Below are 18,738 nucleotides of genomic sequence, written 5' to 3'. Positions count from 1 at the left end.
CACAGTGCAGCTTGAGGTTAGGTTTCACTCCAGAGAGCGTTGGGCACAGTGCGGGTTGAGGTTAGGTTTCACTCCAGAGGGCGCTGGGCACAGTGCAGGTTGAGGTTAGTTTTCACTGCAGAGGGAGCTGGGCACAGTGCAGGTGGAGGTTAGGTTTCTCTCCAGAGGGCGCTGGACACAGTGCAGGTTGAGGTTAAGTTTCACTCCAGAGGGCGCTGGGCACAGTGCAGGTTTAGGTTAGTTTTCACTCCAGAGGGCGCTGGGCACAGTGCAGGTTGAGGTTAGTTTTCCCTCCAGAGGGCGCTGGGCACAGTGCAGGTTGAGGTTAGGTTTCACTCTGGAGGGCACATGCACAGTGCAGGTTGAGGTTAGGTTTTACTCCAGAAGATGCGGGCACAGTGCAGGTTGAGGTTATGTTTTACTCCCGAGCTCGCTGGGCACAGTGCAGGTTGAGGTTAGGTTTCACTCCGGAGGGCGCTGGGCACAGTGCAAGTTGAGATTAGGTTTCACTCTAGAGGGCACGGGCACAGTGCAGGTTAAGGTTAGATTTCACTCCAGAGGGTGCTGAGCACAGTGCAGGTTGACGTTCGGTTTCACTCCGGAGGGCGCTGGGCACAGTGCAGGTTGAAGTTAGGTTTCATTCTGGAGGGCACTGGGCACAGTGCAGGTTGAGGTTAGGTTTGACTCCAGAGGGCGCTGGGTACAGTGCAGGTAGAGGTTATGTTTCACTCCGGAGGGCGCAGGCACAGTGCAGGTGGAGGTTAGGTTTCACTCCAGAGGGCGCTGGGCACAGTGCAGGTTGAGGTTAGATTTCACTCCAGAGGGTGCTGGGCACAGTGCAGGTTGATGTCCGGTTTCACTCCGGAGGGCGCTGGGCACAGTGCAGGTTGAGGTTAGGTTTCATTCTGGAGGGACCTCGGCACAGTGCAGGTTGAGGTTAGGTTTGACTCCAGAGGGCGCTGGGTACAGTGCACGTTGAGGTTATGTTTCACTTCGGAGGGCGCGGGCACAGTGCAGGTTGAGGTTAGGTTTCCCTCCGGAGGGCACGGGCACAGTGCAGGTTGAGGTTAGGTTTCTCTCTGGAGGGCGTGGCACACTGTAGGTTGAAGTTAGGTTTTACTCTGGAGGGCGCAGGCACAGTGCTGGTTGAGGTTAGGTTTCACTTCAGAGGGCGCTGGGCGCTGGGCACAGTGCAGGTTGAGGTCAGGTTTCACTCTGGAGGGCGCAGGCACAGTGCAGGTTGAGGTTAGGTTTCACTCCAGAGGGTGCTGGGGTACAGTGCAGGTTGAGGTTAGGTTTCAGTCCAGAGGGCGCTGGGCACAGTGCAGGTTGTGGTTAGGTTTCACTCCAGAGGGCACAGTGCAGGTTGAGGTTAGGTTTCACTCCAGAGGGCGCATGGGCACAATGCAGGTTGAGGTTAGGTTTCACTCTGGAGGGCGCAGGCACAGTGCAGGTTGAGGATAGGTTTTACTCCAGAGGGCGTGGGCACAGTGCAGCTTGAGGTTAGGTTTCACTTCAGAGAGTGCTGGGCACAGTGCGGGTTGAAATTAGGTTTCACTCCAGAGGGCGCTGGGCACAGTGCAGGTTGAGGTTAGTTTTCACTGCAGAGGGAGCTGGGCACAGTGCAGGTGGAGGTTAGGTTTCTCTCCAGAGGGCGCTGGACACAGTGCAGGTTGAGGTTGAGGTTAAGTTTCACTCCAGAGGGCGCTGGGCACAGTGCAGGTTTAGGTTAGTTTTCACTCCAGAGGGCGCTGGGCACAGTGCAGGTTGAGGTTAGTTTTCCCTCCAGAGGGCGCTGGGCACAGTGCAGGTTGAGGTTAGGTTTCACACCAGAAGGCGCTGGGCACAGTGCAAGTTGAGGTTAGGTTTTACTCAGGAGGGCGCTTGGTACAGTGCAGGTTGAGGTTAGGTTTCACTCCAGAGGGCGATGGTCACAGTGCAGCTTAAGGTTAGGTTTCACTCCAGAGGGCCCTGGCCACAGTGCGGGTTGAGGTTGGGTTTCACTCCAGAGGGCACTGGGCACAGTGCAGGTTGAGGTTAGGTTTCACTCCAGAGGGTGCCGGGCACAGTCCAAGTTGAGGTTAGGTTTCACTCAGGAGAGCACGGGCACAGTGCAGGGTCAGGTTAGGTATCACTCCAGATGGCGATGGGCACAGTGCAGGTTGAGGTTAGGTTTCACTCCAGAGGGCACTGGGCACAGTGCAGGTTGAGGTTAGGTTTCCCTCCAGAGGGCGCCGGGCACAGAGCAAGTTGAGGTTAGGTTTCCCTCCAGAGGGCGCTGGTCACAGTGCAGGTTGAGGTTAAATTTCACTCCAGAGTGCGCTGGGCACAGTGCAGATTTAGGTTAGTTTTCACTCCAGAGGGCGCTGGGCACAGTGCAGGTTGAGGTTAGTTTTCCCTCCAGAGGGCGCTGGGCACAGTGCAGGTTGAGGTTAGGTTTCACACCAGAAGGCGCTGGGCACAGTGCAAGTTGAGGTTAGGTTTTACTCAGGAGGGCGCTTGGTACAGTGCAGGTTGAGGTTAGGTTTCACTCCAGAGGGCGATGGTCACAGTGCAGCTTAAGGTTAGGTTTCACTCCAGAGGGCCCTGGCCACAGTGCGGGTTGAGGTTGGGTTTCACTCCAGAGGGCACTGGGCACAGTGCAGGTTGAGGTTAGGTTTCACTCCAGAGGGTGCCGGGCACAGTCCAAGTTGAGGTTAGGTTTCACTCAGGAGAGCACGGGCACAGTGCAGGGTCAGGTTAGGTATCACTCCAGATGGCGATGGGCACAGTGCAGGTTGAGGTTAGGTTTCACTCCAGAGGGCACTGGGCACAGTGCAGGTTGAGGTTAGGTTTCCCTCCAGAGGGCGCCGGGCACAGAGCAAGTTGAGGTTAGGTTTCCCTCCAGAGGGCGCTGGTCACAGTGCAGGTTGAGGTTAAATTTCACTCCAGAGTGCGCTGGGCACAGTGCAGATTTAGGTTAGGTTTCACTCCAGAGGGCGCTGGGGACAGTGCAGGTTGAGGTTTGGTTTCAGTCCAGAGGGTGCTGGGCACATTGCAGATTGTGGTTAGGTTTCACTCCAGAGGGCACAGTGCAGGTTGAGGTTTGGTTTCACTCCAGAGGGCGCTGGGCACAATGCAGGTTGAGGTTAGGTTTCACTCCAGAGGGCGCTGGGCACAGTGCGTGTTGAGGTTAGGTTTCCCTCCAGAGGGCGCTGGACACAATGCAGGTTGAGGTTAGGTTTCACTCCGGAGGGCGCTGGGCACAGTCTAGGTTGAGGTTAGGTTTCCCTCCAGAGGGCGCTGGGCACAGTGCAAGTTGAGGTTAGGTTTTCCTCCATAGGGCGCTTGGCACAGTGCAGGTTGAGGTTAAGTTTCACTCCAGAGGGCGCTGGGCACAGTGCAGGTTTAGGTTAGGCTTTACTCCAGTGGGCGCTGGGCACAGCGCAGTTTGAGGTTAGGTTTCCCTCCAGAGAGCGCTGGGCACAGTGCAGGCTGAGGTTAGGTTTCACACCAGAGTGCGCTGGACACAGTGCAGGTTGAGGTTAGGTTCCACTCTGGAGGGCGCTGGGCACAGTGCAGGTTGAGTTTATGTTTTACTCCGGAGGGTGCTGGACACAGTGCAGGTTGAGGTTAGGTTTCACTCCGGAGGGCGCTGGGCACAGTGCAGGTTGAGGTTAAATTTCACTCCAGAAGGCGCTGGGCACAGTGCAGATTTAGGTTAGGTTTCCCTCCAGAGGGCGCTGGGCACAGTGCAGGTTGAGGTTAGGTTTGAGTCCAGAGGGCGCTGGGCACATTGCAGATTGTGGGTAGGTTTCACCACAGAGGGCACAGTGCAGGTTGAGGTTATGTTTCACTCCAGAGGGCGCTGGGCACAATGCAGGTTGAGGTTAGGTTTCACTCCAGAGGGCGCTGGGCACAGTGCATGTTGAGGTTAGGTTTCCCTCCAGAGGGCGCTGGGCACAGTGCAGGTTGAGGTTAGGTTTCCCTCCAGAGAGCGCAGGGCACAGTGCAGGCTGAGGTTAGGTTTCACACTAGGGGGCGCTGGACACAGTGCAGGTTGAGGTTAGGTTCCACTCTGGAGGGCGCTGGGCACAGTGCAGGTTGAGGTTATGTTTTACTCCAGAGGGGGCTGGGCACAGTGCAAGTTGAAGTTAGGTTTCACTCCAGAGGGCGCGGGCACAGTGCAGGTTGAGGTTAGGTTTCACTCCAGAGGGCGCTGGGCACAGTGCAGGTTGAGGTTAGGTTTCACTGCGGAGGGCGCTGGGTACAGTGCAGGTTGAGGTTAGGTTTCACACCAGAGGGCGCTGGGCACAGTGCAGGTGAGGTTAGGTTTCACTCCGGAGGGTGCAAGGCACAGTGCAGGTTGAGGTTAGGTTTCACTCCAGAGGCCGCAGGCACAGTGCAGGTTGAGGTTAGGTTTCCCTCCAGAGGGCGCTGGGCACAATGCAGGTTGAGGTTAGGTTTCACTCCGGAGGGCGCTGGGCTCAGTCCAGGTTGAGGTTAGGTTTCACTCCAGAGGGCGCAGGGCACAGTGCAGGTTGAGGTTAGGTTTCACTCCAGAGGCTGCGGGCACAGTGCAGGTTGAGGTTAGGTTTCACTCCAGAGGCCGCGGGCACAGTGCAGGTTGAGGTTAGGTTTCACTCCAGAGGCCGCGGGCACAGTGCAGGTTGAGGTTAGGTTTCACTCCAGTGGGCGCTGGGCACAGTGCGTGTTGAGGTTAGGTTTCCCTCCAGAGGGCGCTGGGCACAATGCAGGTTGAGGTTAGGTTTCACTCCGGAGGCCGCGGGCACAGTGCAGGTTGAGGTAAGATTTCACTCCAGAGGGCGCCCGGCACAGTGCGGGTTGAGGTTAGGTTTCACTCCGGGGGGCGCGGGCATAGTGCAGGTTGAGATTAGGTTTCCCTCCAGAGGGTGCTGGGCACAGTGCATGTTGAGGTTAGGTTTCACTCCGGAGGGCGCTGGGCACAGTAGAGGCTAGAATCCACTTCAGAGGCCGACGGGTACTACCAGGTGTTGCTATAGAGGGTTCCGGACCTAGTATCACTAAAGAGGGAGCTGCAGGACCACCATCGGCGGGCCCTGGTTACCAAAACACAACGGAGACCCAATCACAGGACACAATCTGACTCCAGCCCCAGATCTCTGGATTCACAACGACACAGACATAGCTGGTGTCGAGGACTCACTGTTCCTCTCCCCCCCCCAGGAAGCCTTTGAAGACTGAGCTGGTGAGCAGCAGAGGAACTTCAAAGAGAATTGGAAACAAGCTCTTCACACTTGCCACAGGAGAGGGGGCTCCAATGATGGGAAGGTGAAGTGAGCCGGTGGGCTCACTACAGAACAGATGGATGGGGAGGTGGAGGAAAGCACCCTGTTTGCTACTGTCATGGGCTCCGGCACCCTGTTTGCTCATGTCAGGTCCTCCAGCACCCTGTATGCTCCTGCCAGGGGCCCCAGCACCCTGTTTGCTCTTGTCAGGGGCTCTAGCACCCTGTTTGCTCCTGTTAGGGGCTCCAGCGCCCTGTTTGCTCCTGTCAGGGGCTCCAGCACCCTGTTTGCCCCGGTCAGGGGCACCAATGATGGGAAGGTGAAGTGAGCAGGTGGGCTCACTCCAGAACAGATGGATGGGGAGGTGGAGGAAAGCACCCTGTTTGCCCCTGTCAGGGGCTCCAATGATGGAGAGGTGAGTGAGCAGGTGGGCTCACTCCAGAATAGATGGATGGGGAGGTGGATGGAAGCACCCTGTTTTCTCCTGTCAGGGGCTCGAGCACCCTGTTTGCTCCTGTCAGAGGTTCCAACGATGAAGAGGTGAAGTGAGCAGGTGGGCTCACTCCAGAACAGATGGAAGGGGAGGTGGAGGAAAGCACCCGGTTTGCTCCTGTCAGAGGCTCCATCACCTTGTTTGCTCCTGTCAGGGGATCCCTTACCCTTTTTGCCCCTGTCATGGGCTCCAGCACCCTGTTTGCTCCTGTCAGTGGCTCCAGCACCCTGTTTGCTCCTGTCAGGGGCTCCAATGATGGAGAGGTGAAGTGAGCAGGTCGACTCATTCCAGAAGAGCTGGGAGAGGAGGCGGAGGAAAGCATCCTGTTTGCTCATATCAGGGGCTCCAGCACCCAGTTTGCTTCTATCAGGGGCTCCAGCACCCTGTTTGCTCCTGTCAGGGACTCCAGCACCCTGTTTGCTCCTGTCAGGGTCTCCAATGATGGAGAGGTGAAGTGAGCAGATGGGCTCATTCTAGAAGAGCTGGGAGGGTAGGCGGAGGCGGAGGAAAGCACCCTGTTTGCTCCTGTTAGGGGCTCCAGCACCCTGTTTGCCCCTGTCAGGGGCTCCAGCACCCTGTTTGCCCCTGTCAGGGGCTCCAGCACCCTGTTTGCTCCTGTCAGGGGCTCCAGCACCCTGTTTGCCCCTGTCAGGGGCACCAATGATGGGAAGGTGAAGTGAGCAGGTGGGCTCACTCCAGAACAGATGGATGGGGAGATGGAGGAAAGCACCCTGTTTGCCCCTGTCAGGGGCTCCAATGATGGAGAGGTGAGTGAGCAGGTGGGCTCACTCTAGAATAGATGGATGGGGAGGTGGAGGGAAGCACCCTGTTTGCTCCTGTCAGGGGCTCCAGCACCCTGTTTGCTCCTGTCAGAGGTTCCAACGATGAAGAGGTGAAGTGAGCAGGTGGGCTCACTCCAGAACAGATGGAAGGGGAGGTGGAGGAAAGCACCCGGTTTGCTCCTGTCAGAGGCTCCATCTCCTTGTTTGCTCCTGTCAGGGGATCCCTTACCCTTTTTGCCCCTGTCATGGGCTCCAGCACCCTGTTTGCTCCTGTCAGGGGCTCCAGCACCCTGTTTGCTCTTGTCAGGGGCTCCAATGATGGAGAGGTGAAGTGAGCAGGTCGACTCATTCCAGAAGAGCTGGGAGAGGAGGCGGAGGAAAGCATCCTGTTTGCTCCTATCAGGGGCTCCAGCACCCTGTTTGCTTCTATCAGGGGCTCCAGCACCCTGTTTGCTCCTGTCAGGGGCTCCAGCACCCTGTTTGCTCCTGTCAGGGGCTCCAATGATGGAGAGGTGAAGTGGGCAGGTGGGCTCATTCCAGAAGAGCTGGGAGGGTAGGCGGAGGCGGAGGAAAGCACCCTGTTTGCTCCTGTCAGGGGCTCCAATGATGGAGAGGTGACGTGAGCAGGTGGGCTCACTCCAGAAGAGATGGGAGGGGAGGCAGAGGAAAGCACCCTGTTTGCTCCTGTCAGGGGCTCCTGCACCCTGTTTGCTCCTATCGGGGGCTACAGCACCCTGTTTGCTCCTGTGATGGGATCCAGCACCCTGTTTGCCCCCAGGAGAGGGGGATCCAGTGATGGAGAGTTGAAGGGAGCAGGTGGGCTCACTGCAGAAGAGATGGAAGGGGAGGCGGAGGAAAGAGCCCGGTTTGCTCCTGTCAGGGGCTACAGCACCCTGTTTGCTCCTGTCAGGGGCTCCTGCACCCTGTTTGCTCCTATCAGGGGCTCCAGCACCCTGTTTGCTCCTGTGATGGGATCCAGCACCCTGTTTGCCCCCAGGAGAGGGGGCTCCAGTGATGGAGAGTTGAAGGGAGCAGGTGGGCTCACTGCAGAAGAGATGGAAGGGGGGGCGGAGGAAAGCACCCTGTTTGCTCCGGTCAGGGGCTACAGCACCCTGTTTGCTCCTGTCAGGGGCTCCTGCACCCTGTTTGCTCCTGTCAGGGGCTCCAGCACCCTGTTTGCCCCTGTCAGGGGCTCCAATGATGGAAAGGTGAAGTGAGCAGGTGGGCTCACTCCAGAAGAGATGGAAGGGGAGGCAGAGGAAAGCACCCTGTTTGCCCCTGTCAGGGGCTCCAGCACCCTGTTTGCCCCTGTCAGGGGCTCCAATGATGGAAAGGTGAAGTGAGCAGGTGGGCTCACTCCAGAAGAGATGGAAGGGGAGGCAGAGGAAAGCACCCTGTTTGCCCCTGTCAACAGATCCTTCTGTAGTAGTACTTTCTTTCTTCTTAATCATTATTGGAATCCAGGTGCCCCCACTGGGTCATTATTGGAAGCTTGGGCACCCAGTCAAAGGATTATTAATAATCTGAACAACTAAAAAATACACACACTGATGAAGTTTTTTATTTAATTTACAAAGAAATATACAAAAAACAATGTTTTATTTTAATGTAAAGATTGGAGCTTTTCTAAATTCAATATTGAAGCCACTCATTGTCCATACTATGTTCTGTTTGATGCACTTGCACCACTCCCACAAATTAATCCGAAAACCAACATATTTGTTAGCCTTCAATGTCTAAGTCCTTCACATTTAAAGAATGTTTTTCAATTTTCAACGTTGCTTCTTTATTTCTATGCACTTTATTAATGTATTTGAATTTAAATTTGAATTTAAAAATATTTATAGAGCGCAACATTCACCTGGCGGTTTCTTGGCGCTGTGAAGGGAGGGTACCATAGGAGAAAGATGGCAGCCACATATTCAAGAGAGTGGAATCAGTTTACAGAGAGAAAGCCTGTTTAAAATGAAAAGTCTTAAGGTCTTTCCGGAAGGGAAGATAATGCGTGGCTGATCTTAGATGGTCGGGGAGAGAGTTCCAGAAGGTGGGTGCCAAGGTAGAAAAGTTGGCCCCTCCCCACTTTTTGCGCTTGTAGCGAGGGACCAGCAGGAATGACTGTGAGGAGGAGCGTAGCTCTCGGGTGGGGGTGTACTCCCTGATCAGGGAAGAGATGAAGGCGGGAGCCGAGCCCCATCGTGCCTGGAAAACCATACAACCTATTTTAAATAGGGCTCGCTCACTAACAGGCAACCAATGATGCGCCTTAAGTAAAGGGGTTGAGTGGTGGGAACGTGATAGGCCATAAACTAAACGAGCCGCCTGGTTTTGGACCAGCGGGAGTTTCAGCAGACTGTACGCCGGAATGCCATTGTAGAGGGCATTCGCGTAGTCCAGCGGGTGTAACACCAAGGCGGACATGATCAGTTTAAGTGCCAGGGGAGAAAAGAACCGGGAGACAGTTCGGATAGTACGAAGTGTGAGAAAGCAAGAAGAAACAACAGAACTAACCTGTGAGTGGAGAGTGAGGTGATTATTAAGCTTGACACCTAGAGTCTTAACTGTGGAAGAAGGAGTGGGGGGGCCCAAAAGAAGAAGGCCAAAACAAAAAGTTCCAGGGACTGGAACAACCACCCGTGAGAACCAGCTCGGTCTTGTCAGGGTTCAGCTTCAGGTGGTTGAAGTTCATCCAGTCCCTGATAAAAATCATAACAGACTGGAAATTGGCAATAGAATGAGACGAAGAGGATAGATTAAAGATGAGCTGGAGGTCATCCGCATAGTTATAAATGGTGACCTCCAGCTGCTGGAGAGCAAAAATCAAAGGATAGATATAAAGGTTAAACAGAAGAGGGGAAAGAGAAGAACCTTGGGGAACACCACACGTGACCCTCAATGAGGCGGCCGAGAAATCCCCCAACCAAGCCGCCTGGGTGCGGTCCCTCAAGAAGGAGGAAAGCCAGACCAGGGCCGAGCCCCCGACTCCCGCCGCTCCGACACGTGACAACAAGATGGAATGGTCCACAGTGTCGAAAGCAGCGGAGAGATTGAGGAGCACCAAGGCCTGATGTTGGTTTTGGTCCATGCCTTCCCTGAGGTTGTCCAGGACCGACACCACTACGGACTCGGTAGAGTGTCTAGGCTGGAAGCCTGCCTGGCGGGATGCTAGGCCCCCATTCTCCTCAACAAAGGAGCTGAGCACCGCGGTTACGTGGCGCTCTAGCACCTTACCCAAATAGGGCAACAGTGAGATGGGGCTGTAGTTGGCAGGGGCAGAAGGATCAGCCCCGGGCTTCTTAAGGATAGGCACTATGGTGGCGGATTTAAGAGCTGGAATCACGACCCCCTGGGCAAGGGAACTATTCAGAAGTGTAAGAGGGGGCTGGGTGCAGACAGAGTAGATCTGTCTGAGAATGCGAGCCGGGCAGATGTCAGCCGGAGAGCCTGACTTGACTTTGGGGAGTATAGCCAGGAACGCATCTTCAGTGAGAGGTGGAATCGAGGTAAGAAAAGACTGGGCAGTTGGGGGAAGGGGATCAACAAAGGAAGGGGAAGGAGGGGAAATATTAGATTTAATGTTACTAATTTTATTCAAAAAATAAGTATTCAGGGAGTTACATAAAAATTGGGTAGGAGGGGGTTTGAGAGTAGCCCTGTCCGAGAAAGCCAGGTCGTGGACAGTGGTGAAAATCTCCCTGGGTTTATTCTCCGCAGCCAAAATTTTTGCGGAGAAATAAGCTGTTTTTGCACTAAGGATAGCTCTCTTGTACTCTCCCAAAAGGGCGGTATATTGGATTTTCAGTATGGGGCAGTAGTCCCTTCTCCACTGCCTCTCGGACCTCCAAAGGGTCCGCTTTTTCTCCTTTAAATCCTCAATGAACCACTGGTTGGCCTCATTGGGACATCTGACCGATATCCGCCGTAGGGGGGCTACCAGATCGCAACCTCTGGCGAGCCAGGTGTTAATGGAGCCGGCTTGAGATGATGAGGACAGGCCAGCCAGGTTGGGCGAGGAATTCAGGAGGGAGGATGATAGAGACGGGAGATCAACACGACTCCAATTGCGTGCCCAGAGGTTTTTGGCAAGCGGGACTTTTCCTATCGGGCTAAGGTGAAGGGAAAAAGTAATTAGGAAGTGATCCGACCAAGGACAAGGGGAGACAGACAACGATAATACAGGACAGTTAAGGGACCAAACCTGGTCCAACACGTGTCCGTGAATATGCGTGGGGACTTGCACATGAGAGACAAAGTTCAAGGCCTGAAGTGATTCAGAGAAGTGTTTAGAGGAAGTGCACTCATGGGGGTCAGTAGGCCAATAATTAAAGTCCCCTAACACAAGGACCGAGGCGTGGTTGACCACCAGGGTGGCCAAGAGGTTCTGAAGGGCTGGTAGAAACAAGGGCGAGAACTGGGGTGGACGATACATCAATACGCAAGTGAGCGGGGGGGAAAAAGTGGGTGAGCGAAGAACAAAATAATCAGTGGACACGATGGGAGGTGAGGGAAGAAGTTGAAAATTTAATTCTGACCGGGCAATGAGGGCCACACCACCCCCTGCCTTGCCAGCCGGGCGATCTGCACGGAGGGCAACATAGGAGGGGGGAGGGCAGCAAGGAGGGAGGGCAGGGAAGATTCGCCAAAACAGGTCTCGGTTAAGAATAACATGTCAACAACATTAAAAATGTGTTGATACTATTTAATTTGCATGGCAGTCCTAGATCCCCAGGGATCCCCGGATCCCAGCTTAAGCACCGCTGTTTTAGAGCAAAACTGTGCTACACAGCCACCTCAAAGTTACTACTTAGGAAGGGTAGAGCAGCACCCATTGTGGGGACACAATTGTAGGGTCACATGGTGTTGCTGTCCCTCAGATACGATCATGATGGTCTGTCAGACCTGACCACCTTTAAAATTAGACTCACCCCGATGACTACTACAATAGGCCCTTAGGGGCTGTTCTGAGCCCTCGATCCATGTGAAGACAGTGCTTAATTTGAGCCGGTGGTTTCCAGTGCTCGGCACCGGCACTCAATTGTCAACACCGGAACTTATTACAGTCTGCCCCATGGTGGCACTGTTTGTCTAAATTAGAAATGAACACAACAGCAGTTGTTTATTAATTGAATATGCATTTAAAATGACTAATACTTGTTGCCCAAACTATTCTTATAGCTTTGGGGGCTTGGAATAATCTGAATTGTCACACTTGTAGGACTGTTGTGGTTAGTACTTGTGTTGACACGATCACTGGCAGCATGGTAGGGGCAATGTGTGTTGCAAGCTGCAGTGGCCTCCTGGCGAGGGCCCCGGCACTTATTTTTTTTATTACAAATTAAACACTGTGTGAAGGAGGCAGGATTTGGATGGGCAATACGAAGCTGATGGGAGCAGCAAAACACAGTCTGCTTCTACAGGTCATCACCGATTTTGCCATAAGAGGGGCCTGCCCAACCACCAGTAGTGGCCGCATGACATTCTGACAACCTGCCCTGAGTCCACTAGGCAGTGTGGACGACAAAGATGGGGGTACCAGTCAAGGCAGCAGAGGGGGTAAGGCAGGGAGTACTTTTTGCACATGATTTATCCACCATGCTTTGTGAGAGTGTATAATGGAAATAGGAGAGGGTGTGAGAAATGGGAATGTGATAGCATGCTGGAAATTGGGTATGAGAGTGTGTGCTGGAAACTGGAAAGAGTGGTGGGAATGCAGATCATGGGAGGACACTAGGATTCATAAAAACGTTCTCTAAGTCACTCTGTTACAAGAATGCCTGCTTACTATAACTCTCTCTGCCACTCTGCCACTGCCTTCTAATTTCAGTACCTTATAGTAATGACTGCTAACTAGCATTCTCGAAGTCACTTTATTATAGGAATGACCTTCTTCTGGCCTTTTCTGTCAATCCATTACAAGAATACCTTCTTCCTGTCATTCTGTGTGCCACTCTGTTACAGGAATGACTGCTTACAGCCATCCTCTGTCTTTTTATTACACAAATACTTGATTTTCTGGTATTTTATTTGTCAATCCTTTGTAGAAATGCACACTCGTCAACCTGCTGAGAAGAATTGTTTGCTTAATGCCATGCTCTTCATGAAGCAGCTGTAAACATTTAAGCTCACTGATATTTCAATTTAACAGACTGGATAAACCTGCTATGGTACGTTTTACTCACAAAGGGTTTTTCATTCTGAAAAGGTCTTTGGATACTGACTTTTTCCTCTGTTTTCACTGCATTGTGCTGGATTTGCCCAAGGAACCCTTGTAAGAAAGTTCCAGGGATGAGGCACAGAAATGACCTTCTGTGATCATAATGTAGACAAAAACAATGTGTTCCTTTCCAAGTACCTGAGCCCAGTGTGAAGGTCAAGCCTGGCATAAGAAGCCACCACTCACACCAACCTCCTATGACTAGAGAACTGAGATGGGCCTCAGTGGTCAATCAGTCCTTCGGTTCCAAGGTAGCATCTGTGGAGAGCTACAAGCCTGCTAAGGTATTTACTTTGGAACCTTAGCAGGGTTTGCCAGGAGTTGCTCGCCTGCCATAGTTTCCGGCTTCGAGTCTCAACAGGCTCTCACAGAATATATCCCCCTGTACCTGTGATATGATCGGCTAGTATATGTAAATCAAGAGGGGGGAGGAGGAAGGGATTGCGATCCATTCAGCTTCCTTGCATAATACTCAAAATAAGTCAGGAATGGATCACTTGGCCTGAGTAACCAGGGTCTGCAATATTCGTCTAGGTAGTCAATAAAAAACCCTCATTCACATACTCAAATCGTGAGGCGGTATATCTTGGTTCTCCGCCCTGTATTAAAAACGTGACAGCATCATCATTGGGTTTAGTTTTTGTCGTATGCTTCCTCCATCCGGAGGAGAGCCACTGGTTGTTGCAGTAGTGATCAACGAAAAAAATAAGTAGTGAACAGTGCTATGGTGAGGTGAAGATAGGTTGTGATGTGGAAAAATCTTGCATACCAGGATTAAAAATTATTTAATGGTCAAGGTTCAAGATTATCTGAAAAACTGTTTTGTGCGTGTGTAGACTTATTATTAGTCTTACGCAGTATAATGTCCATAAAAAGGTCAACATGTTTCAGCCCTTTGGTTTGCCCAGATGGGTCAGGGGGGGCTTTCTTCAGGACCTATGAAGAGGTCCTGAACCACCCGTTGCCAAGGGAAGAGCCAGCACAAGTCGTGCTGCACCCTGTTGAAGACAAGTATGCTCATTGGTAATCTGAAGAAGTCCACAATCGAGGACTTTCAGGTACTAATTGACATTTAGAAGCGGGTAAAATATACCTTGTTTCAGTGAAACTGTGACAAGACACAGACTCCACCCTCTTCATAGGTCCTGAAGAAAGCCCCCCTGACCCATCTGGGAAAACCAAAGGGATGAAACATGTCGACCTTTTAATGGACATTATAGTGCGTAAGACTAATAATAAGTCTGCATAAGCACGAAACTGTTTTTTAGACCATCTTGAACCTAGACCATTAAATAATTTTTAATCTAGGTATACAAGATTTTTTGACATCACAACCTAGCTTCACCTCACCATAGCACTGTTCACTACTTATTTTTTTCGTTGATCACCACTGCAATAACCAGTGGTTCTCCTCCGGATGTAGGAAGTATACGACAAAAACTAAACCCAATGATGATGCTGTCACGTTTTTAACACAGGGCGGAGAACCAAGATATACCGCCTCACGATTTGAGTATGTGAATGAGGGTTTTTTATTGACTACCCAGAAGAATATTGCAGACCCTGGTTACTCAGGTCAAGTGATCCATTCCCGACTGATTTTGTGAATGATCTGCTAGTAGCTTCTGACCTTTCAAGGTTGGGGCTTCAGAACCAGGAAGGAACCCTGAGGACATGCTCACCTGTCATGGTCTGCACTCCGGAACCGAGGCAGGATCTTCTGAAAGCTGCTGGTCCGATCCAGCTTCGGTTGACTTTTCGTCCGTTTGATGGAACTTTTCAACCGCCGACTCAAGAAGCCCTGCTGCAGGGGCGAGAAAATAAGAGCAGTCAAGAACCAGCACAGACAAACGAAACAACTTTACAAGTACAGTGAGCATAAATCAATCTTTGTACATCATAGACAAAGCCTGAGACTAACTGAGCAGCCTATGGCAAAAGGCGTCCTTCATTGATTGTGCAGCGATGGCTTTGATTTTGGGGAGTGGAATTCAGGTGTGAGTTGATGGGTTCTAGTTTGGCTGTTGATTGTGTGGCTGCTGTGAGAAGGTGGCCCGATATGCAGCGTTCGCTATTCTAGCGACCACTATGTATCGTTCCAACGACCCTTATGGTGATTGGTTGTAAGTCAACCTCAGACCAGCGATCCTAGTAGCGTGGATACGAGCAGTCTTCGGGCTAAACTCTAGAGGGCGTGTTAAGCCAGCTGTAATACCATCACATACCCCTTGAACACCAAGTGAAAGGACACCACACAAGTGTTATGAAAATAAACAGTATATTTATTAAGAATCACAACAGCCCTGGACTCTTTATGAGGACAGGGTACTAAGCACAGAACCAAAAGCTCTTAGAAAATACTTCAAGTGCACAATTAGAAACAAGTGCCCGAGGGCACGGAAAGTTTAGTGGTCTCGGGCGGACCCGATAAGGCAAGTCGGAAGCGAGGGACTCGGGACCCTAGAGTAAGGAGGCTATGCAGGCACCGGAATGCCGAAGTTACCTAGCCACGAGGGCTGCGGCTGCACAAGTCTTACAGGCGTCGGGGGTCTTCGCTGACGAGCCAGGAGCCGGAAGAAAAAGGAGTTGCTGGCCGGCGACCAGTGATGAATAGTTCGTAGAGATCCAAGCCGGGATCAGTGATTGTTGACACCTGAAAGCAGAGGGGACCAAGTTCGTACTACTAGCCAGTAGTCAGAGGGTACCAGGAGGGCACCGGATGGCCGTCACCTCGACTAGGTGAGTGGGCGACGCTAGGCTCTGCAGTCTCACGGACCAGGAGGCGTTGTCGGCGACCAGGATGGAGGTGCGAGCTGTCCCACGAAGGTTGATGCTGTCGGCGCCGCTGGGCCCAGGATTGGGGCAACAAGCCTTGGCAGATCTCAGGGCCATGTGGTGGGCCTAAGATGGCGTCTTGAGTGGACCAGGAGGGTCCGGAGTGCTCCTCTCGAAAAAGGGAGCAAGGGCCGGTCTGGAGCAACCAGACCAGCAGCGTTGGTTGTCAGATGTCGTCAAAGAAGGACACAAGCCAGCGGCTAGTGACCAGACAACGTGCTGAGCAGCGAGCAGAAGGGCCCCACGCAGATCGTGGAGATGCTGGGAGACTGCACTTCGGTGCTGGAGCTGCTCAGGGTCGGGGCTTCTCGGACCCCAGAGCACTCACCAGAGAATTGCTTCGATGGTCGTGCTGGTTAAGAAAGCGTGCCGGTTTTGATGATGGGCGGTCCCTTGAGGTCTCGTCGCACCCACAGATCTCAGCTGAGCTGACGACGTGGGTAGAGGTCAGAGGTGCCAGGGAAGCCGGTTCTCGTCGAGCTGGTCCGTCGGATCCTTGAGGAAGGACTTGCAGCAAACCGCAGAGTTCTTAGATGGTGCCCGCTGATGCAGGGTGACTACTCCTTAGCCACAAGGGAGAAATCTTGAGAAGAGTCTCGAAGTCCTTTCGTAGAAAGTATTCTTGATTCAAAGATGATCTAATTTGGAAGGGTCCCCGCTCCGGCCTTTATCCTAAAGAAAGGGGCGGGTACATGACTAGGTCCGGCCCTAAGGGTGGGACCAGGAAGGGGGGTAGTTACACCCCTGTCCCCCTGCTGGACTTTCCCCAGGTCAGGGGCTGCGCGCCCCTGGAACTGGTTCTAGCCGGCAGATGCGTAGTGAGCACCGGGGTGCCACTCCGCAGTCACCTTCTTGCAAAGCCCTACCTACCCAGAATACACAAACCCTGTCTGGGACGGTGCGAACACCGCCCTTGACAGGAAACCCTTTGTCCAAGCTCTCCTCGCTGGAAGGACTCCCAGCAGCAGGAGGTCAGACTTGTGGCTGTGGTGGCAGCGTCCATTTTGTGGAGCTGAGGCTTCAGTTAACTTTAACCGGGGTTCACAGTTACGTACATGTCGTGTCCCTCTAGAAGGGCGGAATGCTAACCTCGTCGCCAGGAATTGTGAGAGGGCAGCACCCCGATTCGTATGACACCTTACTCGACATGTCTTGATAACGCGATACCGAAGTTACCGATATGGGACGCGTTATCATGGAACAGCCATTGGGTCTTGGTTCCGCAAGCTGCAACCGGGCTCGGCTCGTGCCGGAGTCTAATTCACACAGTTCCAGGCACTCTGCCTTCAGGATTGTCAAGGCCTTCCATAGGAGTGACTGATAGGAACTCGGGTGTCCATTTTAGGGTTAGGCATATGGATACTATACCTATAGCAACGGGCGAGTACGCCACGTTGCCCCAGCTGTCGTGCAGCCAGTTGTGTCAGATTTAGATGGCCATCCAGGGGTGGCATAATACATGCTTCAGCTCCTGGTAGGCCCTGGGTACAACGATGCCCTGAGTTACAGGGTCTGCAGGGTGGCCCAGTTCCAATTGGGTAATGCACCTAAGGTACACATATCAATTTAGCGAGAGAACAGCTAGGCTGTGGGTCTGATTGGCAGGCCCACAGCCCGAGAAAGTCGTAAACCAGTGAAACAAAAGCAAAAAGTCTGGGTGATCATAGGATTGCAGACCCTACTCTCCTACATGACCCCCACCCCAAACGTTGGGACAATAAGCTAAACTTGACCAGGTGAGTCTTCTTGTTCTAAGTGGAAATACCTGGAGAGCCCATCTGCATTGCCATGATCAGTGCCAGGTCTATGCTCCACTGTGAAGTCCATCCCCTGTAGGGAAATGGACCACCTAAGCAGTTTGGGGTTTTCACCCTTCATCTGATTTAGCCATAGGAGGGGCTTATGGTCGGTCTGAATCTTGAAATGAGTGCCAAACAAGTATGGCCTCAGTTTCTTCAGGGCCCACACCACAGCGAAGGCCTCCCTCTCTATAGCTGATCAATTTTTCTCTCTGGGGGTCAGCCGTCTGCTTATAAAAGCAATGGGCTGGTCATTACCATCAAAATTCAGTTGAGATAGAACAGCTCCCACACCCAACTCAGAAGCATCTGTTTGGACAATGAATGGTTTGGAGTAGTCTGGACTCTTGAGGATAGGTGCCGTGCACATGGCCTGCTTTAGGTCATCGAATGCTTTTTGACAGCTCGCTGTCCACTGAACCTTTTTTGGCATTTTTTTACTCGTCAGTTCATTGAGCGGAGTCACAATCGATCCGTAATTTCTGACGAACTTCCGGTAGTAACCAGTCAGGCCCAAGAAAGCTCGAACCTGAGTCTGGGTGGTTGGACGAGCCCAGTCCCTGATTGACTGTATCTTGCTCTCCAGTGGTTGAACTTGGCCTCCCCCGACAAGGTGGCCCAAGTATACAACCTGTGTCTGCCCTATCTGGCACTTGGTAGCCTTGATAGTGAGACCTGCTGCTTGCAGAGCCTCTAACACTTTCCGCAGGTGGACCAGGTGATCCTCCCAGGTGGAGCTAAAGACAGCAATATCGTCAAGATACGCCGCACAGAAGTCATCCAGCCCGGTGAGAACGTGATTCACCAACCGTTGGAAGGTGGCAGGTGCATTTTTCAAACCAAAGGGCATCACCACGAACTGATAATGCCCACCAGGGGTAGAAAATGCGGTCTTAGGCTTGGCGTCCTCAGCTAACCTGATTTGCCAATACCCAGCTGTCAGGTCAAAACGTACTTAAGTAGTTGGCCGAAGCCAATCTATCGATAAGCTCGTCTGCCCTTGGTATTGGGTGGGCGTCAGTCTTAGTGACTGCATTGAGACCCCTGTAGTCTACGCAGAACCTCATCTCTTTCTTACCGCCCGGGGTGTGAGGTTTCGGCACTAGAACTACGGGACTAGCCCAGGGGCTGTCCGAGGGTTCAATGACTCCCAGCTCCAACATTTTCTGCACTTCACTCTTGATGCAGTCTCTAACGTGATCAGGCTGCCGGTAGATTTTACTCTTGACGGGCAGGCTGTCGCCAGTGTCAACCTCATGGGTACACCAATTGGTCTGGCTGGGTGTTAGAGAGAACATATGCCGGAAGGATTGAAGAACCTGTTTACAATCCTCCTGTTGATGTTCGGAGAGGCTGCCACAAAAGACAA

General features: G+C 52.6%; 1 protein-coding gene across 1 annotated transcript in view; it reads right to left on the bottom strand.

Moving 5' to 3' along the window:
- The window catches only part of LOC147671313 (ras GTPase-activating protein nGAP-like), a 541,239-nt gene that overhangs the window by 173,152 nt on the left and 349,349 nt on the right, over positions 1-18,738 (bottom strand). Inside the window, exon 3 of the mRNA XM_086948081.1 lies at positions 14,418-14,539. Coding sequence (XP_086804207.1) covers positions 14,418-14,539 — 122 coding nt within the window. The remainder of the gene's footprint in view (positions 1-14,417; positions 14,540-18,738) is intronic.

Source organism: Lissotriton vulgaris, unplaced genomic scaffold (genome assembly GCF_964263255.1).
Source record: "Lissotriton vulgaris unplaced genomic scaffold, aLisVul1.2 SCAFFOLD_758, whole genome shotgun sequence".
NCBI classification, from domain to species: Eukaryota; Metazoa; Chordata; class Amphibia; order Caudata; family Salamandridae; genus Lissotriton; species Lissotriton vulgaris.
The sequence above is the reverse complement of the archived record's forward strand: the minus strand, read 5'-3'. Positions and strand labels throughout refer to the sequence as shown.